Below are 20,791 nucleotides of genomic sequence, written 5' to 3'. Positions count from 1 at the left end.
CCCTAGTGAGGATTAAGCAGTGTATAGATAATGGATGGATGGACTTGGAAACAGTAGGAGAGAGTGCGACCATATGTTATAGAGGTCAGATATTGTAGTTGCTCACCCGGAAACTGTGCTAGTTGTACAGATTGTAGGTGTCTCCTGGTTGAAGACGTGTTTGAAAAATTCATGTTTTAGAATTTGTAGCTTTTTTTGCAGCTCCATCCTCATTTCCAGCGTTGTCTGCTGTCATGTTTACCACTTTGTCTGTGAACACACTCAGGAATTTGACTTTGTTTTTCTCAACCAATGTGCACGCTTGAAAACTGCATATATAATTTGAGTCTGGACGGACACGGATGACAGAGGCGTACAAACACGAGGTGGTAATTCTGGTCTATTGAAGTGTTTTCGTGGGACTCAGCTCTGTTGTGTGTCAAGCGACGTCTTCTGGATTATGTAAGAGACTGTTTCATGTGTTATATAGAGTAGAGGCTATTTTTTGAGTTTTAATTTGCCTAAATGATGCTATAAGAATATGTTTTCTCTACCAGTAACACTGCTGTGATCGAGCTAAGACAACAGAAGTCCTCTTCTCGCTGCCTTCACTTCCGTTTTCCCTCACGGGGTTTTGCATCAAAATGTTTTTCCCCTCATTTTCAGAGGAAACATTAACTATCCCACCATCTCTGCCTCCGTCCGAGCGCATAATGATTCGGTCCAGGATTATATTTTCACATCCTATTTCCTCCACCGCATCTGCTGTGAGCAATCAGCCACAACAATGGCCACACCGGATACTGTTGCCTATATACTGTGTCAGAGCCGCAAAAAGAGCCTCGCAGATGGAAGGCCCTTATTACATCTGCTTCCCCACACATCGATGATGCAGCACACATGGCCCCACGCTGCTGGAGAGTTCCTGATTTTACTGGTTCGCCTCGTTTTATTGTTTACAGCGAGTTTAAAAGCGTAATCAGCTGTGAAACTTTAAGTTTAATGAACATAGGCAGCGCATCTGGAGGCCTCTAGCCGACCGTGGTAGCTCCTAAAACTTAATTATCACTTGTCATTTGATCCATATGCACAGATTTGAAGCGTGATATTAAAGGAGTTTTGCAACTTTGCTGTTGGTTTGTGTTCCTGATTTCACCCTTGAATGTAATTCAGAACTCATCGTTGTCAAATCAAGCACGCAGTTGAACATATTGTGAATTTAGCTGTTGAATACATTTACAGCCTTTTTTTATCAGTTCACTCACACATTGATAATGTGTGGTAATGGTTTTAAACAGGAAGAAAGATGAAGATAAATGTCTTGTGCATTCATTCACAAGACATTATCAGCAGTGATAAACTTTATTATCATGTATGACTCCTCACTGTTTGATTTTGGCCCACTGCTCATCAGCAAAGTGCTCTAATTTGTCCGGGACTGTTTTTTAAAATTATTACTATTATTATTTTTTCAACCACAATTGAAAAGCAATGTCTTATTTCACTAAATCATAATTTAGCAAATTTTTATTTATTATTACTTTTTTCAGTTTCTGGTTATTTGAGTGACTATTGTGAATTTTGCCTTTTCTTTAATGGAAGGGTCTGAATGCATTTGATGACGACTGTAATAGACGCTACATTTTACCCGTGTTCCATAAACGCCCCACATGCTTCAGTAGAGGACGCTAGGCGGCTGTGCACAGAGAAGCCTCTAGTCCCCTCTGAGCTCCTGCAGCTGACACTGCTCAGTCAGATGTGTGGCCAAAAAGTAGTTGGAAAACAGTGACATAAGGTTCTCTAATGCATCCTCAGCTGAAAGGGAGTGATTTTTTTCTGCCCGTGCGGCTGCTAAGTGGCTCGACAACGCGACTTGTGAAAATGTTTGGTCACACTTGAAAGACTTTTGGTCACATGTGAAACCAAAATTGAGGAGGCCTGGTTAGTTTGTTATGTTCCGGTTTATTCTACCGGGCTGCCAGCGGAGAGAAAACCCAGAGTTTTAACAGTCGACCTGAGTGATTTAGACTTTTTATGTTATTTTTTAAGACAGTAATCTGTGACGGTGTTTGATTATGATATGACTTTGGAAAAACTACTATATTTTAAGGGTTTAAATGTATTTAGCATACATGAAAACATTATTCCAGTTCATAACCGTTGCAGGCATCTGTTTGAGGAGGTGGGCGGCCACATCGATGATTAATATGAACGTGGACGTGATGGCGTGTTTATGCAACGGTTTAAACACATGAGAACACACAGACATGCACACGACTATGCTTTTTGTCTAAATGGAATAGCGAGGACTATCTTAGGGAGTGACTTCGATCTAAATATGGAGTCGTGGAGTTTTTCCAGGTTTCTTTCTTCTACAATTTATGGATGCAAACAGTTTTCTGTTCCAGATCACACACAGGGCTTTTGTGACCATTTTCTTACACATAAAATAAAAAATGGCGGCACTTCTAAACAAGATTAGATGCTGGAAGTCATTCACATAATGAGTCTCTAAGCTCTTATACCAGAGCTGCCTTTGTAACTTTTGTTCCAGTCTTCTGCTAAGCTTCGACCTTTTGGGTTTGTTTGTACCCTGTTTCCCTGCATGTCATTGAAAGCTTCCTGTTTTGTATCTACGGTTACAGTTCGACCAGCTGCAGTGTTTATGGAGCAGGAGTGAGCTAATCCAAACATCTCGTCTCTCGCACACACTTTCTGGAAAACGGGCCGTAAACACATTGTTGAACGCTACCGTGCGGCCTCAGTGTTGCTTCATGTGTTTGATGCTGGCTGCTATTCTAACTAAGATTCACGCCAACAAGCGAAATTTATTGTCTTGGTGGTAAATCAAGCCACATCGTGAATAGCAGCATCTTGAACCTGGGAGTGGTGCACTTGAGAGGCTGATATTAGAGGATAGATTATATCTTGCACATGGATGGTTTGTGTGTTCGAACGAAGATTTTGGCCTCGTAGTAGGATCATAAAAATCTCTCCCTCCTGACCACAACTGGCTTCTGTTTCTGTGTCGTGGTTAAATGTGGCTTAATGCTGCTCTGTCAGATAGTCAGAATCAGTTTTGATTTCTTGATCTGACCCAAAAGCCCTGCTATCACACACACACCACCTTCACTTTCAGTCGTTCTTAGTTTTATATATATATATATATATATTATTTACATTGTAGGAGCTGTCTTTAGCTTACAACTGAAAAGCTCTCATTGGAGGGACATAGTCGCTCAATGTCAGCATGTTTAGCTGATTCTGTGTTTTACTCTGCGCCTACTTGAGGAAGAACTTGCCTTGTTTTTGCCTTAAAATGATCCATAATGTAACAAGAGCTTAGTCAGTCATGTAACACAGGTATTTTGCATGAAGGGAAAGCATTTTGCTGTAATTTACTCCTACGACTAAGCACCTAAGAGTTATGACCTTGAGCTTGACCTTAACCTTTAGTCCAAGGTCAAATGTTGCATCACCAATATGGGTTCCAATCTGATCATAATAAAAAAATAACTGTTTATCTGACACCTTTTCCAAGTTGTAATGTATTTAAAATTTGTGATGATATACGACCTTCAGTGTGACCTTGACCTTTGTCTCAAGGTCATATGTTACATCACCAGTTTATAGGCCTCTTCCTAAGTTAATTTACTAAATGTATGTCTTTTTGTGCATTTTCAGTTATACAGAGCTTTTTGGGAAATGTGACCTTTGACCTCTGTGGTGGTCACCAATGCATGTACTGATCCCAAAATCTAATCACTCTGAGAAGGTACCACACCGAGGTCATGAATGAAGTTTCAGGCTCAAACTCCTCTCCTGGAAAGCGCTAGACTGTTTACAGACAAACAGACAGACAAAAAAACACACACACAAACAAACACGTCATCAATGGGCAACTAAAATAACAAAAAGTATCACAAAATGGTTTCCTCATAATGTAAACATCTTGTCTTCTCTCAGGTTCTCAATGCCCAGAAAGCCGGCTACAAGGCGGCCATCGTTCACAATGTGGACTCCGACGACCTGATCAGCATGGGATCCAACGATGGTAAGTTCCTGCCCCTCACCGCCACCTGTACACCAACACGTTGGGCAGTTTTACAGTCTGAGGCACATTTCAAGTTTCAAGATGTTCCTGAGGAAGGTAGCGGTGCGCTACAGGGAGGTAGCGCTCCCTGTCCATGAATCCATACCATCCCAGCTCCAGCCGAGCTCTGTGAAGCAACAGTGTCAGTAGCTTCACTTGCTGCAGATACATGAATTATCCAGAAGACCTCCTACCCTCGTTACTTTTTTAAAAAAGGAGGAAATTTCACAACCGACCGACTTGGTAATGCCACTTGTCTGGAGTTATCTCCCTGTCACTTTAGGTCCCTAAATATGGAGTTATATTTGTGCCACAATCCTGACCGCGTAATGGGAAATTTTGAGCAAATAAAAGCTTATCGTAAGCAAACAAAAATCTGTTCTGTGCTCAAAAAAAAAAAAAAAAAAAACTCACCAAAACCACGATATTAATCGCACCACTCCAGTTTATTTCATTGTCACTTTTTACAGCGTTTCCGAGAGGCGGCCGAAATAGCCACCTGATTGGATAGGGTCCGCCACCCTGTGCAAGGCTGTGATTGGATGTGTAGTTGAGCGCACAGAGTGGAGATCTGTGAGAGCGGGAATGACAAAACCGAGCGCAAGACGGCGTGATCGTACGTGTATGTTGATAGTTGCAAAGTAATAGTTTTGAGCCAGAACAGATTTTCATTTGCTCAGATGAAGTTTTTATTTGCTCAAAATTTTTTTCTGCGCTCAAAATTTCCCATTACGCGCTCAGGATTGTGGCACAAATAGAATTCCATACCTAAAGGCGTCAGTATGCGTCAACCCAAGTGTTGCTCAGGTGATCAAACCGTCCTTCACTCTTTTCCAACATCAGAATTAGCAGAGCTGCGTTTGACAGACTCTCAGTCACTCATTGTTTTCTTTTTTCATTCTGCATGCGACTGCTTGGTTATTTTTGTCCGTAACAATCAAAGGCAACGTAATAAATGCCTCAAAGGAGAGACTGATTAAAATGGATTGACGCAATTCAATTTCACAAGATGTCATTTGTTTCCGCCAAATGTTTTTCCTAATGATTATTTCAATTCTGATTACTTTCTGGAGTGGCTGCATATTTATTTGAATAAAAATGCCGACAGTCCACAGTCTCCCTGACCCCGAGACGACATTTTCCGAACGCTCGTTTTGACTGACCAATGATCCAAAACCCATATGTGACAGAAAGACCAAGCAAAACTGTAAATATGCCCACTTACGAAGACGGAACCAGTTATTATGGGGATGTTTTTGCCTAAAGACAATTGAACAAGTACACATTTTTCAAAATAGCTGCAGACTGCACCTCCAGTATCCGCTCTAGTTCGACTGCTTTTCATGATCTTTATCAGTTAGTGGTGTTTAATAGTTGAACCAAACAAAGTGGAAAAAATCAGTAGTTGTACTGATCTAATGATATCAGATAATGAAAGCTGGGAAATGTTGTTAAAGCCCGAAAAAGGTTCGAGTTCAACTGATTTAGCATCTTCTCCTGTAAAACCTGTTACTTTATTGTGTTGTGTTAAATAAAAAACAACTTACACGCCGTAATTACATTCATAAGAAGTTGTTATTGTGGGACAGGGAGCACATATTTCATGCATTCTCTCGATTGGTATGTGCAAGAAGAAGTGCTTTATCTTTCAGGGAGAGCTCATGTTGACTAGTACCTGCTTTATCCATATTTGGTGCATTTGTTGCAACAAAGTCCAATTCTTCTCCATCTTTTCTAGTAACAATGTGGACTTGTTTTGTCTCCTCTGTGGCTGTAAAGAAATAATCTTCTTTCCAACCTCACTTGTTGAGTCCTTCCTTCTGGTTAGCTCCTAAATGCTCCATTTATTTTTTCTAGAAATTAAAATGGCCCACTTCTGTGAAACTTGCACTGGGTCCCAATGCAGCCCTCTAAAGTGGATTTAACTGGATGTGATATTAGCTGCAAATAAGTCTCACTTTGTCTGTGAACATCTGAACGTTTCACGACTGCTCAATGAAATCGTGTGTTGTTAATAGCTGAAGAAGAAAGCCATTGTCTTTTATTGTGATGGTCAAAGACCCCTGAATTCATTCCCTGTTGCCATGTGTTTTCCCATCACCTTTTGTCATGTGTTCCACCCCCTGTTGTTCATTGTCCCCCCTTATCTCCTGCCATTTGATTAGCAACTGTATGTTAATTTACCTCTATTCACCTCTGTATTTACATACAGGCCCCCCTTACCCTCTGACTTACAGTATAAATGTGTGACTCTGCAGATGTTCAGGGTCGGTCCACCTTCACAGACTCATGCTCTGTGTTGGTGAGCCCACCGTATACCGGAATACTAATAAACACCCACTACAGCAAACTTCACATGAGGACTATGAGTAAAATTTCTTCAACATAGCTCACACGATATATTCATATTCTTTTTCCTTTTTAGTGGATGTTATGAAGCAGATCGTGATTCCCTCGGTGTTCATCAGCGAGGAGACTGCCAACTCTCTGAAAGACGACTACATGTATGACAAGGGGTGAGTCTAAACCCAAATCTCTCTTCTTCTTTTTTTTTTAGTTTCTGCCCGACAGTATAAATAGAAACCGTTTCCTGCTCTGCTCTTCTTATGCTGCTCTCTTCACAGTTCTTCCTTTCAACATGAAGATCTCATTCATCACTCACAATTGTCTTTGCTTCCAGCTCTGACTTTAATTTATTGCTATTGGACGGTAATACCTGTAACCTACTCTGTGATATGCTGAGGAGAGGATTCGTCTTGTTGCCGTTGCTGCTGCTGTGATAGTTTGGTAGTAAAGCGATGCAGGTTCAGGGGTCGGCGAATTAAAACCAGCCGATGTTTGTGTGTGTTGGCGTGTGTCAGAAACCATCCTGGGGTTTGTTCCCACATTTTTTGCAGCCTGAGGAATGAACACCAAACATGGCATTGGCAGAGTTTTGTCAATGTGGACCAGTTTAGCCGTTAAACATTTGACTGGAGCGCAGATAGTTTGCTCTAGAGGGAGTTCTTAGTGAACACTGTGAAATGTCATTATGTTGAAACCTTTATGTGACTGTCACACTGCAATTATTCAAACAGAACAACACCAAAGGAAATATCCTTAATGTGGTGGCTAACGACAGCGAGCCCTATAAAAGTGCTGCCTCTGTGTAGGTCACTGTCACTCACTGGCTTTATAATATCTGCCTGTGCAAAAGGTTAATGTGCACCATGTGTCTCGCACCTAACGGCGCTGTGCTCGCTCCTCCAGGGGGCACGTGGTCCTCATGCCAGACTTCAGCCTGCCGCTGGAGTACTACCTGATCCCCTTCCTCATCATCGTGGGAATCTGCCTCATCCTCATCGTTGTGTTCATGGTACGTACATTCGAGGGGCGTCGGTCTAAATTTAAAGAACTTCCTGCCGTTGTGCGATGCTGCAGGTGGTAATTAAAGTCAAAGGAAGGAATCAGACGCAGAGTCAGCCGCGGGCAGCCGACAATCAGCGTCAGTAGGTCTGTTAATGGCTCTGCAAAATGCCAAATTACCTTCAGTGACACCTGAAAAACTAGACATTACGGTAACGCATTTCACATCCGTCTGGGTCACATTAATAGCTGTATTTTTACCGACGTGCCATTATGTTGTGTAACAGTGGGATGTGGGCGGCGTAGCGCTACCTGGACGAAAAGCGTGGCTCGATCAGCCCTGGCTGGGGCGCCACGGTGAGGGTGTGTGTGACGCTGAAAGACCCGGAAATATCGCTGTTGTGTCCACATGTATGAACATGACATACTAAGAGATAGCCTGCAATTCAAAGGAGAAGTAAAAGAAGCTGATGGAAGTTGTGTTGCTGAGTGTGCTCACGTCTGCTGACTAAAGACATCCAGACGGTTTTAACCTCTCTCTCTCCTAAAGAACACATTCAAACATTTTCATGTTCCCTCAAAGTTGAAGAAGTTCCCTAAGTTCCTTATTTAAAGACAAATAGTAATTTATCTTCTGTTAGCTTGAGAAGATTCCTCCTAAGCCTGGTATTAAATGATCTTTGCCTCTTGAGCACTGTTGACCACTCCCTGTAAAATTAAGTCTTCATGACATTATTGAGCGTACAGTTGGCTCCTCGCCGACTACCAGACGTCACCCTGTAACCGTTAGTGTTGTTACAGGAGCGTGTCGAGGTCTGGCCTCCAGTATGGCCTCCAAACATGGCACTTCTCCAAACGTTAACAGTAGACACAGACCTCATGGGTCAAAATGTCTGTTTTTAGTTCCTATTCCAAAGATTTTGACAGTTTTCTTTTTTTTTCTCTCCCCACTACGACCAGATCACCAAGTTCGTCCAGGATCGGCACAGGGCTCGAAGGAGCCGCTTGCGCAAAGATCAGCTGAAGAAACTTCCCATCCACAAGTACAAGAAAGGTAGGGGAAGCGTCTGAAGCATGTCAGCGGGTAGCGACTGCAACAAAATGAAATGTCAGTGATTTCTAGCATTATCCGTCATGCTTCCAGCTGTAAATCTGGAGGATGTTCAAACAGTTAAAGTTACCTCACTGTCTGTGTGTAGTGTGCATTGATGAGTTCAACAGATGTGGCCACGCTTGTGCACATCTGCAAAATCTTGGTGGTCCTGGACGCCTGAAAATCAACAGGGATACAAAAGAAAAGTACCTGCACGCTAGAGTCAGAGCTCTGCTAAATATTTATTAGCACAGCTTTGTCTCAGGAAACTTTTCCACCACGATACTGGGAGCTATTTTGGTGTTGACATGACAAAAAGCCTTCAGGAAATCTGGTTTTGTGTGCCAAACCTTTACACTCCTCATCACCAGGGTCGTCCCGTTTCCGTTAAAACAACCCTAACTCTAACCTTTGACCATAAGAGGCAACACTGCCGCTATTTACTCCTCTTCTGCGCTGGTTTTTCTTCTCCCATGACCGAGCCAAGAACAGAGATGTCATCAATGCGTTTCGACACATCACTCCTCCCTGGAGCTCTGCACCTTGAGCTAATCGGATTAATATGGACTTGATTTTTCCTCCAAAGCCCACCGTGGCAGATTAGAGCTCCTCTTTGTTGAGACTGGACACATGACTGATGCTTTGGAATGTGGTCTTGGTCATGCTGGAGGACCGGCTGGGCCAAAAATGAAATGTATTTTGGTTTTTACCTCAACCCTACTGGGCAGATGCACATTACTGTAGGGGGAGGAGAAAAGGGAGGAAATGTGATTGGAAATAGAAAAATCTCTGCTGTATCTTGTGTGTGTGTGTGAGAAGCAGTTCACTCAAAACTTCTGGAGCTTTCTGGTTTTTTTTTTAGAAAAAAGTTCCAACTCCCCTTCTGTCTGAGTCCAAGGGTCAGACTGGCTATAGCATTGTTTTGAAATGCAAATCCTCTTTGTGCTACGGTCAAATAAGTTTGTCTCTGTACTTAGAGGTTTGTCGTGCCAGCTGCGTTTCCTCCGGCAGCTGTATTTCACAGACTGGAAAGCCCCTGACTGCAGTCAGCTGTGCCGGGGGACACCGGGGAGCTTTGTAGAGAATGGGTGGTGCATATTAAGTATCCCCCTTGCAAAGCTGCTAATTGAGGGGGCTGTGAGTCGGGCCGCTCCTCCCCGCCTGGCGGAACCACGCGCACGTGTCGGCACACAGGCTAAAAGCGGCGTGTGTTGCTAGGATGGCTGTTTCTGTCACGTCAGGATGTGCGGTTTGTGCACTCTCATGGCTGCGTGTGCAATCAGCGGCGGCCACTCTGACTCAGGGTTTCCACCAGGCACCGCTACAGTCAACCTTGACCGCTGCAGGGAGTTCAGATGTCCAGGAAACGGCGTCGGCGCTCCTGTCAGCTGAGTCAGAACGTTTGGCGACACAGGAAGGGGACACCAAATCTCTACCTAATCACCTTTTAAGCCCTGCACTCTGGAGCAATGCTAGCTTGGCGAGGGACCAAGTGCCCTGGTTTGAGCATGGGAGGGCTGCAGCAGCGGGACAGCGCCTCTGTGGTCTAATGCGGTGTGTTGTTATTCAGCGGTTACTCCAGGTGAGAGGTAGACCTCTGATGACAGGACTTGGCCTCGCTGAACTTTTGTAGTCCCTGCAGTGTAGCTTGTTTTTGATATTTTTGTGTGTGCGGGCACTTAAAGGGAAAGTTTACTGAAGTCTTGAGCTGCAGATATGAACAGAGTTGTATAATTAAACCTTCTGTGTCCGAGGAGGGGGCTGTGTGAAGTTTAATAAACTGCCTCAAGTGATGACAGTTGAGGTTGATGTCAGTTGTAGTCGGAAAGGAGTGAGCGCATGAGCTCTCCACAGCCTGTTCTTTCATCTTTCCTTCAGAGTCACGACTAAAAGCTGCGTTAAGGTTGGATTATGCTTTCTGTACGAACGTGACGTATGGAATCAGCACAAGAGAACATGTGTGGCATTTATACTGGCATCTGTTCCCAAACTGCAGGGGGCAGTGTGTCACAAACGCACCCATACCACAGTACTAAATTGGAGTAGAAGAAGTTTGGCATCGTTTACATCGTTTACAACCATAGACTGTATAAAAGATGGATGTAGCTACCGTGATGTCACCCGTTGGTTTCTGCGTTGAGAAAATGAAGCCAGGGTTTTGCTACTTCCTGGTTGACATCTTGGATTTTTGGAGCCAGTGACGCAAGAAACATCGGAGCCATAGGAGCAGCGATTGGTCAGACGGATTGAGAGGCGGGCCCTCTCTGCCCGCCCACATTTACCGCCTTCTGCTGGCTTCCTCTGTATCGTCGCTGCCGACTGTCAATCAAGCCAGCCACGCCCCTTGCCCCACAAAATGTTGACGATTTTTTAAAAATTCAGTATTGATTTATTTTCAGATTGGCCACCTGATCTCTAGATTTGACTATGAAAACTAATAAGAAAAAATCCTGAGCTGTAGGAATGCAGTATTTTGTGATCTGTGATCACTTATTTTCCAATTCCAGTCTATGGGAGCCAGGGCTTTGTGGAGCCAGCAGCTAGCGGACAGAGTGATATTGCAGGTTTTTGACACTTCCGGGTTGGCTTCATTTTTCAGGGCCGGTTTCTACGTCCATCTTTTATACAGTCTATGTTTACAACATGGTGACACGCGCTCATAGTTTACACAAGGTTGCAGTAAGTACACTGGATTTAGCACAAGGCTAAATTCCATCTGTTTTTAGCAGTTTTGTTTTCGGTTCTGACATAATTATCAGTAGATTCACCTCATCTGGAGGGAAACTTGAGTCAGTTTCCCTGAGAGCCAGCTCAACTCTCTTATCCTAGGGACATTTTTGGCTTCCCCCTGGGTCCAGACTTCGCCCTTTGGTGCTATTTTTTATATTTTTTTTTGCCTTAACTTATCTGTCCCGTAGGTTTTTCCAGGTTTTCTTCACCCATTCCTCTTCTTTGGCGAGTGTGGCCGCAATATCACGCCACGAGTTGTTCATCACTCGGTTATCACGGTGATCCCTGTGTGAGGAATCCTATAAATGCCTGTATTTTTTAACTTCTGCCACTAGGAGCTCCTGTTCGTCCGCCATGTTTTCCACGCGTCTCCATCTGCATTGTCAGAAATTTTCCACTTGAAAAGGACCGCCTGAGGGGGCGTGGCTACGAAAATGACATAACTTGTTCGCACGGAGCCGCGCGGACCTCGCTTACACACCAAGCATAAACCAGGCTTTAGCCGCCACCAGCACATCACATCTGAACTGAGGTTGCTGACTCAACTGGGGACAAAGAGGAAGAGCATGCAGAAGAAATAATACACAGTTAGGCAATGTCTGTTTGATAATAATTTTCATACTTATTTCAAAACCCTGCACTGTGAGGAGCAGGATGCTACATCTGTAAATAACTTTGCCCGTATAACCGTCTGAACTCCATCAGTTTCCAGGTGTTTTCTTCCTCCTGTCACATTTTTCACTGCATTATAAAGTCCTGCACCTCAATGGAAACAGAACAACTATGGCTCGAAGAAGAGAAAACTCAAATTAATTTTCTCCACAAATTATAACAAAGTTGAACTTCTTTGCTCTATTTTACAAAAATTTAAAATTAAAAAATGGAATCAACCTGTGCAATCTCAAGCGCCCTCATGTGTTACTAATCCTGACATCATTATCTAGTTACATTTTATGTTTCCATACTTGTCTCCTCTCTGTTCTGTGTATACGCAGCCTGCAGTTCAGCCGAAACATCCCCGTCACACAACTGCTGGTCGCAGCTTAGTCACTAATGGCCTCATGGTTTAACATTATTGCCACAATTCTGATGAAACATCACGATTTCAAGCTCAGATTTAGTCAAGGCACATCACAGGTGATTAGTTCAAGGACTGGCGGAAAGTAAAAAGTCCGACGACTTCTGTTTTGTTTTGTTTATTTGTACCTATGATAAATTGTGTAACTTTAGAGATTTTTGTTTCGTTTTTAAGATAAGACGCCTTTCAAACTGTCAGATTTTGGGGTTTAGAAGGTTAACAAAGCTTGGAATACGTGGTCTTGTGCTCACAAAAAAATATAACCCAGTCTTGTTATAGATCTGTTTAGTATCACAAAAGCTCACCAGACTCAGATTATGTTTTTTTTTCCAAAGCTCTATGTTGTGACACACGAGGAACTTTTAGCTGTGGCTCTGCTTTGGGACGGTTTCGTGCCACACAAGACATTTCGATGCTCAAAAACTTGCTGCTGCTCCAGTTCCCATCCTGAAGTTTTGGGCACTGTGCCTGAACTCGGGGTGCATCGCTGTGTGTGTGTGTGTGTGTGTGTGTGTGTGTGTGTGTGTGTGTGTGCAGCACAGAGTGGGAAAGATGCCTAATGGTGCCCTTGGCCTCAGTCGCTGCAGATAATGCTGAGCTCGGACTCTGGGGGCTTTGAACAGATGCAGCCGTAGTGAACACACACTGTGATGCTGTGTTGATTCCAAAGCCGTCGTGTGTTACCTGCCACACGAGTCTGCAGTAAAGGTCCGAGTGTGTTTGTGTTTTTTTTTTCCATATATATTTTTCATTTCAGTTAAAAATTGCAGATTAGGTCAACACGTTCTTGCGTGAAAGCCATTCTCCTGAAACTGCAGTTCCTACACCGGCCACTAGGTACTGACTTTATCTTGAAAGATAGAGTCAACACATTATGGTCTCAATTTTACTTAAAAAAAAAAAAAGGTTGTCCTGGTTCATTTGAGAGGTATTAAGGTCTAGTATGTTTTGGGTCATGTTTTCATCTCTCAGCTGCAGTAGTTGCCAAGATGGCAGCGGTCAAAAATCATGTGTCACAACTCCCCCCCCCCAAGAAACCAGCAAGTGGCATTTGCAATCTATTTTTCCAAAGCCTCTGCACTGTGTTAGCGTGAATCATCGGCCCGGAGAGTTTATAAATGCAACATGGTGTGAAGTCATTTTTGGGGGAAGATGCTTGCCAGCCAATCAGCCGCAGCCTCGACCGCTGCTGCTGCGCTGGCAGGATGCCTTTCTGCTGATGAGAGTATCTGCCCACCATCTACCTTCTCTGGCCGCCGAGCCTGCATCTGTCTCATCACCTCGTCAAACACGTCGGTTTTACTGAGTTGTTTATCGCGCCGTTTTATTTCATGCTGCGGCTCTTGTTAAACGTGTATTAAATTTTTTGTTTTTCTGTTCGCTTCTGGTGGCGCTGGTGTAGCCAGAGGTCGCGATGTCCGACAGCAGCCGGTCATGTATGGGAGTCAACAGGCTGAAATAAACGGGCGACAACACAAAGAGAGTCTGTATGCATAGCGCACAATGCCTTAATAAAACACCACGGTGCCCATGTAATTGGTGCACAATACCAGTCAGAGGCGCAGCATGCAACGTAAGATCTGTGTCAATGCACGGGGTTATGTAATACCAGCTGCCACGACTGTCAGCGTACAGCACCGCTCTGCCATTAACTTGACTTATGCTCCGGTTCTATTGCAGAACCTTGCGTCATCCCTACTTAGGCCGTAAGCCTTTCGCGCCTGACAGTGAGTTTTGGCCCTTTGGACGGCGAGTTTCGCCAGTAGCCGGCGAAGTCACAAACTGCGAACACACACACACACACACACACACACACACACGGCAGAGCGGATTGTTTTTAACCCTCAGTTCAGACCGAGAGATCCTGGCCTCTCCCTGCGACCCCTGACCTCCAAGCCTGCTCCCTCCCTGCGTGTGATGAGTCACTGCGCCCCTCCCTGCAGCTTTCTGAAGCGAAGGCGGGGAGCACAGAGCAGCTGCAGTGTCTCGGCCGTCGGTGTGTGAAGCATGTTGATGGCAGCACAGAGGAGCCCTCTCTGTCTCCTCGGCCACAGTCGCCCTCGTCTCGTTGGCCCGACCCAACTGTGTAGATGCTTCTTTTCTTTCTTTTCGACTTTTTTTTTTGTTTGTTTTTTGTCACCGCGTCTTCCTCACGCTCGCTCGCTCACCCAGTCTAGCTCTGCTACACACATTCACTGCTCATCTGAAGTTCAGTAGGACAGCGTGGTTCCTTTGAGAGCCAGGAATGCTGGCAGGGCTGCTTGATTAATGAAAAATAGAGGGGAGAGGAGCTGCACCGGCTCCCAAAGCCTTCTAACATGTGCTACTGGCCCCAAAACGTAAAATGTAAGGGATTCCCAGCTTCTGAAATGCTGCCAAACATGAACTAGATATATTTGGAGCGGCCTCGAATAATATCTTTTACCACCGAACTTCAAAGCTGAGTCAACTCAGACGATGTTCAGGCTTGATGAGGGATCGTCACAATGAAGACACTCATGAATCCCAGCTCACATGTGCAGGTTACAGTATTGGTGATTCCTGGAAGAAGAGTCTAGAAATAAGGAGCGAGTAATGTCCGTAACGGTGTCTTTGATCAGAGGGCGGTAGTTTGTCCTGTGACTGGACCAGACTGTGAATTATGTTCTGCTGCAGAGCGCTGCGCTGGATTTCTCACTGTGCAGAGCTTCAGTGGACATTTATCAATTTTGTCAAAGTGTTACAGTGCTTTTGAATTAAATTCCCCCAAAAATAAATTAAAAAAAAAAATCTTCAAAGGTGTCAGCATCCATCTAAATGATACCAAACGGTCCGGCTTCCGAGTTTACAGATCAGAGTTCAGAACACTTTCCCTCTGCTTCTCTAGGAATAGCTCGCTTATTGCCACAGTTGAGCATTTCCGGAGCGTATACTGGATACTGGATCCCTGCCTGCACAAACGCTGCCTTTCCCTCGCTCCGTCTGTAGTGAAAAAGAGAGGAAAAGATGGAGGCTGCTCTGGAATAATGTGTCAGGAGAAGGAGGGGAGGGGAAGGAAGAGAAGATGATAGTTGTGCTGATGTCTGGGAGAGGCTATAAACAGAAGTGAAAGTGTAAAGAGGAAGAAGTAGCTGAGATGAGGACGTTGCCTTGAGTTGAAGTTGCTGACGCTTGGAGAGGAAAAGGAGGCGGAGGAGGCGGAGGGGGGGAGGTTTGATGCGAGTCCCCATCCTTATACGGTCACATGCAGCCTTGGCATGGACACACAGAGCCCGGCCGGGGAAAACATGCTCATTTAGAGCTTACATAAACACACCGGCCCATAACCCTGCTCCCTCCACCTCCCTCCCAGCCTGGGCGAGGAAAAAAAGAGAGAGGAACGCTGTGGAATTTGAAAGGCAGCGCGTTTATAAATTCCTGAGCTTTTAGTGCAGAGACTTCCTGCACCTCCTGCGACGGGCAGAAATGCGACGCTGGCAGGTTGGAGTCCTCTCGGCCTGCAGGCGGACGGTTGGCTGGGCGGGACACTTTGGGACAAGTGCATAAAGGATCACACACCGTGAGAATCCCGGAGTTTGTATGTCGTGGACCTGCCTCAGCTCGCCACTCCATTTTCAAACCAAGTCAGTCCATGTGTCCGTAGTTTTTGGACTATTGAGCACACCTGAATATAAGCCGCACCCATGAACTTTAAAAAGAAAACAAGTTTTGTACATATACAGGCCGCACTTGTCTGTAAGCTGCAGGTGTCCGCGTTGTAACAGGAGATATTTACACTGGAAGATTTTTTTTAACTTAACGGTAACGTACACAAATAGGTACCGTAAATGATTTTTTCCAGTCCCTGTAGCACGGCTGGTTAAACAAATAAAAAATACAGTATCTTACCAGGAAAAGTCATTGATCGCTATCTTCATCTTCCTCCTGAAAACCACTAAAGTCGTCTTCTTCAGTGTCAGAGTTGAACAGCCTCAGAATGACTTGGTCACACACTTCCTCAGTCTCTCTTTCGTTGTCGCTCTCAATGTCACTTTGGTCTCGAGGCAAATTCATAAAAATTATTACATATATTAGCTGTGTCATTGTTCAAAGCGTGTGAAAAAAGTAGCGACTTGCAGCCTGGAAATGACGGTACTTCTGTGAGAAATAATCCATGTGAGCCATGAAGTTAATAAAAAAAAGTAATTAGCCTCCATCTCCTGATTATTTGTCCAAACCACGAGTGGATTATATAAATTACCGTAACTTCCAGACTATAAGCCGCGAGTTTTTTCACACGCTTTGAACACTGTGGCTTAAACAATGATGCGGCTAATTAATGGATTTTTACAAGTATTTGTGTATGTTACCGCTACGTATTCAACTAAAAGTTTAAAAAATTCTTTCTGTGTAAATATCTCATGTTACAACGTGGACACCTGCAGCTTATAGACAAGTGCCGCCTGTATATGTACAAAACTTTTCTTTTTAAAGTTACTGGTTGCGGCTTATATTCGGGTGCGCTCAATAGTCCGGAATTGATGGTATATTGATGACTCCCACTAGCTTTGAGCAGACAGGTGTCAGTCCAGTTCAAACAGTCATAAAATGAATGTGTCTTGTGTTTGTGACCCAGGGGACAACTATGACGTGTGCGCCATATGCCTGGACGAGTATGAAGACGGAGACAAACTCCGAGTCCTACCATGTTCTCACGGTGAGTCTTAACACTTCTGCACCACAAACAAAATTACCCCTTTCCACACAAAAGAACCACAGGTCAATCTTTGGGAATTATTTTTATTTGTATTTTTTTTAACATTATTTTGTTTCATAGATAACTCAGAGCCAGTATTCTGCTGTTTTTGTACTTTAATCTTTGCTTTGAATTACAACACATTCGGAAATGAATGTCAAAAGCTGGAGCGCAGTAGATGATTAATACCATTTTATACTTTATTTGCACATTATTTTCTCTGCTTTGGGCTACAAAATGTCAGAAAATAAGTTGTAATGTCCATCACGCCACATGAAACTACAACAAGGGCCTTAAAATATTTGTTTTCTTTCTGAAAGCTGAAAACCAAAAGATATCAAATCACATCAAACTAAGGCCCCGTTTAGCGAAAACGGTGACATTTCAATGCGTTTGGATCTTTGGTTTACACGTAAACGAAGTGGAGACTTGGAAAAACTCTGTCTTTACGTTTATGTGTAGACGGGAGGAGGCAGAGTTTGGCGTCACAGTGTGCGACAAAAGCACCATATGTGTGCGACCCAAGTTTAGTGTCAATATGTCAATATGTCCATGTACTTGGACTGACATGTTTACAGTCAATATTTTCAAGTGTTTTACTTGTTTTGTTCTCTAACACCACATTCGGGAGCAGCTCCACTTCTCTGTCGGTCCAAACAAACAACCCTCGCGCCATTATCGTTGAACTAACAGGAAGTTTTCATTGTTGTGTTTTTTCCAGGATTCTGATTGGCTAGCATGGCTTTATGCTTCTCTTTACACTGCCCCCTATAGGTTTGGCAGCTCATAGCAGCTCTTAACATCACGTCTATGCGCGTTTGGAGTTTTTTTTAAAAACGATCTGGTGTGAACAATGTATTTTTGAAAATGTAGATCCGTTTTAGTAAATACCCGTCTATGTGTAAACGTGGCCTAAGTAACGTAGCAAAGCCTCACCAGCTGAAAGCAGGGACTGTTTCTCTGTGAAGCAACTCATCGATGGAGCTCTAATTACTGGGAGTGTGTGTGATTCTGGATCTGAATGGATTTTCTGATTACGGGGGGGAACGCTTGAGATAAAACAGGATGTGTTTGTCGTCCTCAGCCTACCACACCAAGTGCGTGGACCCCTGGCTGACCAAATCTAAGAAGACGTGTCCGGTGTGCAAGCAGAAGGTGGTCCCCTCGCAGGGCGACTCCGACTCCGACTCGGAGGAGGGCGACAGCGGCCCCGACGAGAACGAGGAGGTGTCGGAGAGCACCCCGCTGCTGCGCTCCCTGGCCTCCACCAGCGCCCACTCCTTCGGCAGCATGTCTGGTTTGTCGCGCTCGGAGCAGGACCAGGACTCCTTCGAGTACGAGGACAGCAGCGACAGCGAGGAGGAGGTCACCGTGGAGACTGTGGTGGTGCAGATGCAGCAGCCGTGCTCCGAGGGCCACGAGCATGACCTGCCCCGAGCTTGACCGACACGTCGGCCGAGCCCGTCGGGTCGCTGAATCCCCGCCTCCCCCCAACCTCACGGCTGCAGAGACTTTTGTTGGGGGGCACAAAACAGATTCATCCTCCCGGTTCTTCTATCACTGCTTACAGCGCATTGTAATCTTATCCTCCCTTGCAAGTTCAAATAAAAATCTCTGTTTTGTTTAAAACATGATTTTGGATAACAAGTATGACTGGACATCGGTCAGCAGATTGGACAGGCCTGATGATGTACAGTAGACGGCTATACTGTACCCTATTTAGTCCTAAAATAAAACGATTCAAGTGTGTGTCTTCGGTCCAGAAGTCTCAGACACACGATCACACTTGACACAGTAAAAGTATAAATCACAATGAATGACGTCTTTTGATTATCTCCTCTCCTTCATGTACATACATTATTGTACATACACTTTCATGCTACATTGACACAACTTGAACCACTATGCAGCGTCCTTTCTTTTGTTTTGTTTTTTTTCGTTGTTGTAAAAAATTAACATTAAACAAGTATGGAAACATTTAAAGCCACAGCAATATGGTTCTGCCAATTTATCTCTAACCTGATTGTTTGAAGGAGCCTCGGTACTCCTGCGTTCTGTGCCACAGTTTATCTGTTACAGTGATCGCGAGAAAATGAAGCCAAACCGGTTTGAGCTACAGAGAAAATAATGTGCTCTCTATGTGGTGTCATGTAAAGCTGTGGGTTTCACTAGTTCAAAGCGTGGAAAGACACTCCAGTGAAAACTGTGTCCACACTGCCTGTGGTTAAAAAAAAAAAAAAAACTTCTTTTGGCTGCTCCAGACCCGTCACTTCATTTAACACAAGCAGTTACTGGTCCATAGGCCTTGTAATACACATTTAACTGACCTGATCTCATTTTAATACTGTTTATAGTAAATATGCTTACGTTTTTGTTTGTTTTTTTTGGTCATAACATGGCTTGATTTCTTTGTTGACGAATCCTGTTGCCTTCTCGGTTTATGTATTTTTGTCTTGTCAGTGTTTTCCTGCTCATGTATGTCTGTTCTCAGTATGAAGTCACTTCAATAAAACGAAAATGACACTTGACAAGGAAGCTTTTCGCTGTCAATGACTGTAAACATCCCATAGCTTTGAGACGGTTTTTGCTGCAGTGGGTTCAGTTACGGTTAATGGAGGGGAAAAAAAACACAGCAACTCCACAGATTTGTCACGTCTAATACGCCACTGACCTTATTATCTGATACGAATCAGCTCGTCTGAGTCCAGCACGGCTCATTAGGACAGCGGAAGTTAGGGACCTCTGCACTCTCGTCAATTCTCAGTAACTTCTCAGGTAATGGGTGTAATTTTACTAGATTAGTGTTTTCTGGGGCGACCCAGACTCTGAACCTCAACATCCCATTCATGCTTCGCTGAGGATGGAAGTCGTTCTCCAACTCCGTCTTCCTCATTTCCTGTCAATTAACCACATAAGGCGATAAAAAAAAAGGGGGATTTCTCTGTTGTGCTTGCATGTTCTTTCCGGGTTCTCTGGCCTCCTCCCACAAGGTCCAAACACATGTTGAGGTTAATTGGTGATTCTAGAGTCCAGGCCCCCACGACCCTAGTAAGGATTAAGCAGTGTTTAGATAATGGATGGATTTCTCTGTTGCCTAATGTTTCATTTCCCAACATGAAACCAAAATGCAATCTTCATATCGTTATTTTTTTGCCCCCTGAGCCCTTTACGGACTAGTGGTTTTAAACTTTTTACTCTTGATATGATCAACAGCTTCCAAAGAGCGACTGTACAGACCTTGAAGTGCCTCGTCACATTTCAGTGACCCTTTATCTCAAATAGTGAAATTACAATTTTCCATCTGTATCTATAACTGGCCAAACACCCTGTACTAATGAAGCTCATGTGATAATTAAGCAGTGACCAAAAAAATGACCTGGAAGTGAGACCGTCATCCGTTTCTGAGGTGTAACATTAAAACTGTTCTTTTAGACTCAGTGCAAACGATGGAGGTAAAACAGCTGTGGCAGAAATACCTACTAATGGCTCAGTTTGTCTCGACTTCTCCGGAAGCAGCAGTAGTGAGTAGCTGGACAACAGCATTCTACAAAGTCCAAAAGCTCTACCGATCCTGATTTCAGAGACTTGGTTCCAAAAACAAATGACTCCAATTCATAACAGTCTTGAATTTCAGTAACTCCCTTCATAAAGGAGAGCTGCTCTTCAGTGGACTAGCTGTTGTTGCTTCTTATTGAATGGACAGTCATTGGATCTTTTCATCTAAGTTTGAAGCAAGAAAGCCAAAATGCACATCTCCCC

The 20,791-nt window shown here is 44.1% G+C and overlaps 1 protein-coding gene across 1 annotated transcript in view; it reads left to right on the top strand.

Moving 5' to 3' along the window:
• The window catches only part of rnf13 (ring finger protein 13), a 52,035-nt gene extending 32,475 nt beyond the window's left edge, over window positions 1-19,560 (top strand). The window contains exons 5-10 of the mRNA XM_008291708.1: window positions 3,946-4,033; window positions 6,498-6,588; window positions 7,322-7,427; window positions 8,378-8,471; window positions 16,913-16,993; window positions 18,117-19,560. Coding sequence (XP_008289930.1) covers window positions 3,946-4,033; window positions 6,498-6,588; window positions 7,322-7,427; window positions 8,378-8,471; window positions 16,913-16,993; window positions 18,117-18,475 — 819 coding nt within the window. The 3' untranslated portion in view covers window positions 18,476-19,560. The remainder of the gene's footprint in view (window positions 1-3,945; window positions 4,034-6,497; window positions 6,589-7,321; window positions 7,428-8,377; window positions 8,472-16,912; window positions 16,994-18,116) is intronic.
• Window positions 19,561-20,791: the final 1,231 nt, after the last annotated feature.

Source organism: Stegastes partitus, unplaced genomic scaffold (genome assembly GCF_000690725.1).
Source record: "Stegastes partitus isolate 25-593 unplaced genomic scaffold, Stegastes_partitus-1.0.2 Scaffold756, whole genome shotgun sequence".
Classification (NCBI taxonomy): Eukaryota; Metazoa; Chordata; class Actinopteri; family Pomacentridae; genus Stegastes; species Stegastes partitus.
Note: the sequence above shows the minus strand (reverse complement) of the source record. Positions and strands in the feature narration are given on the sequence as shown.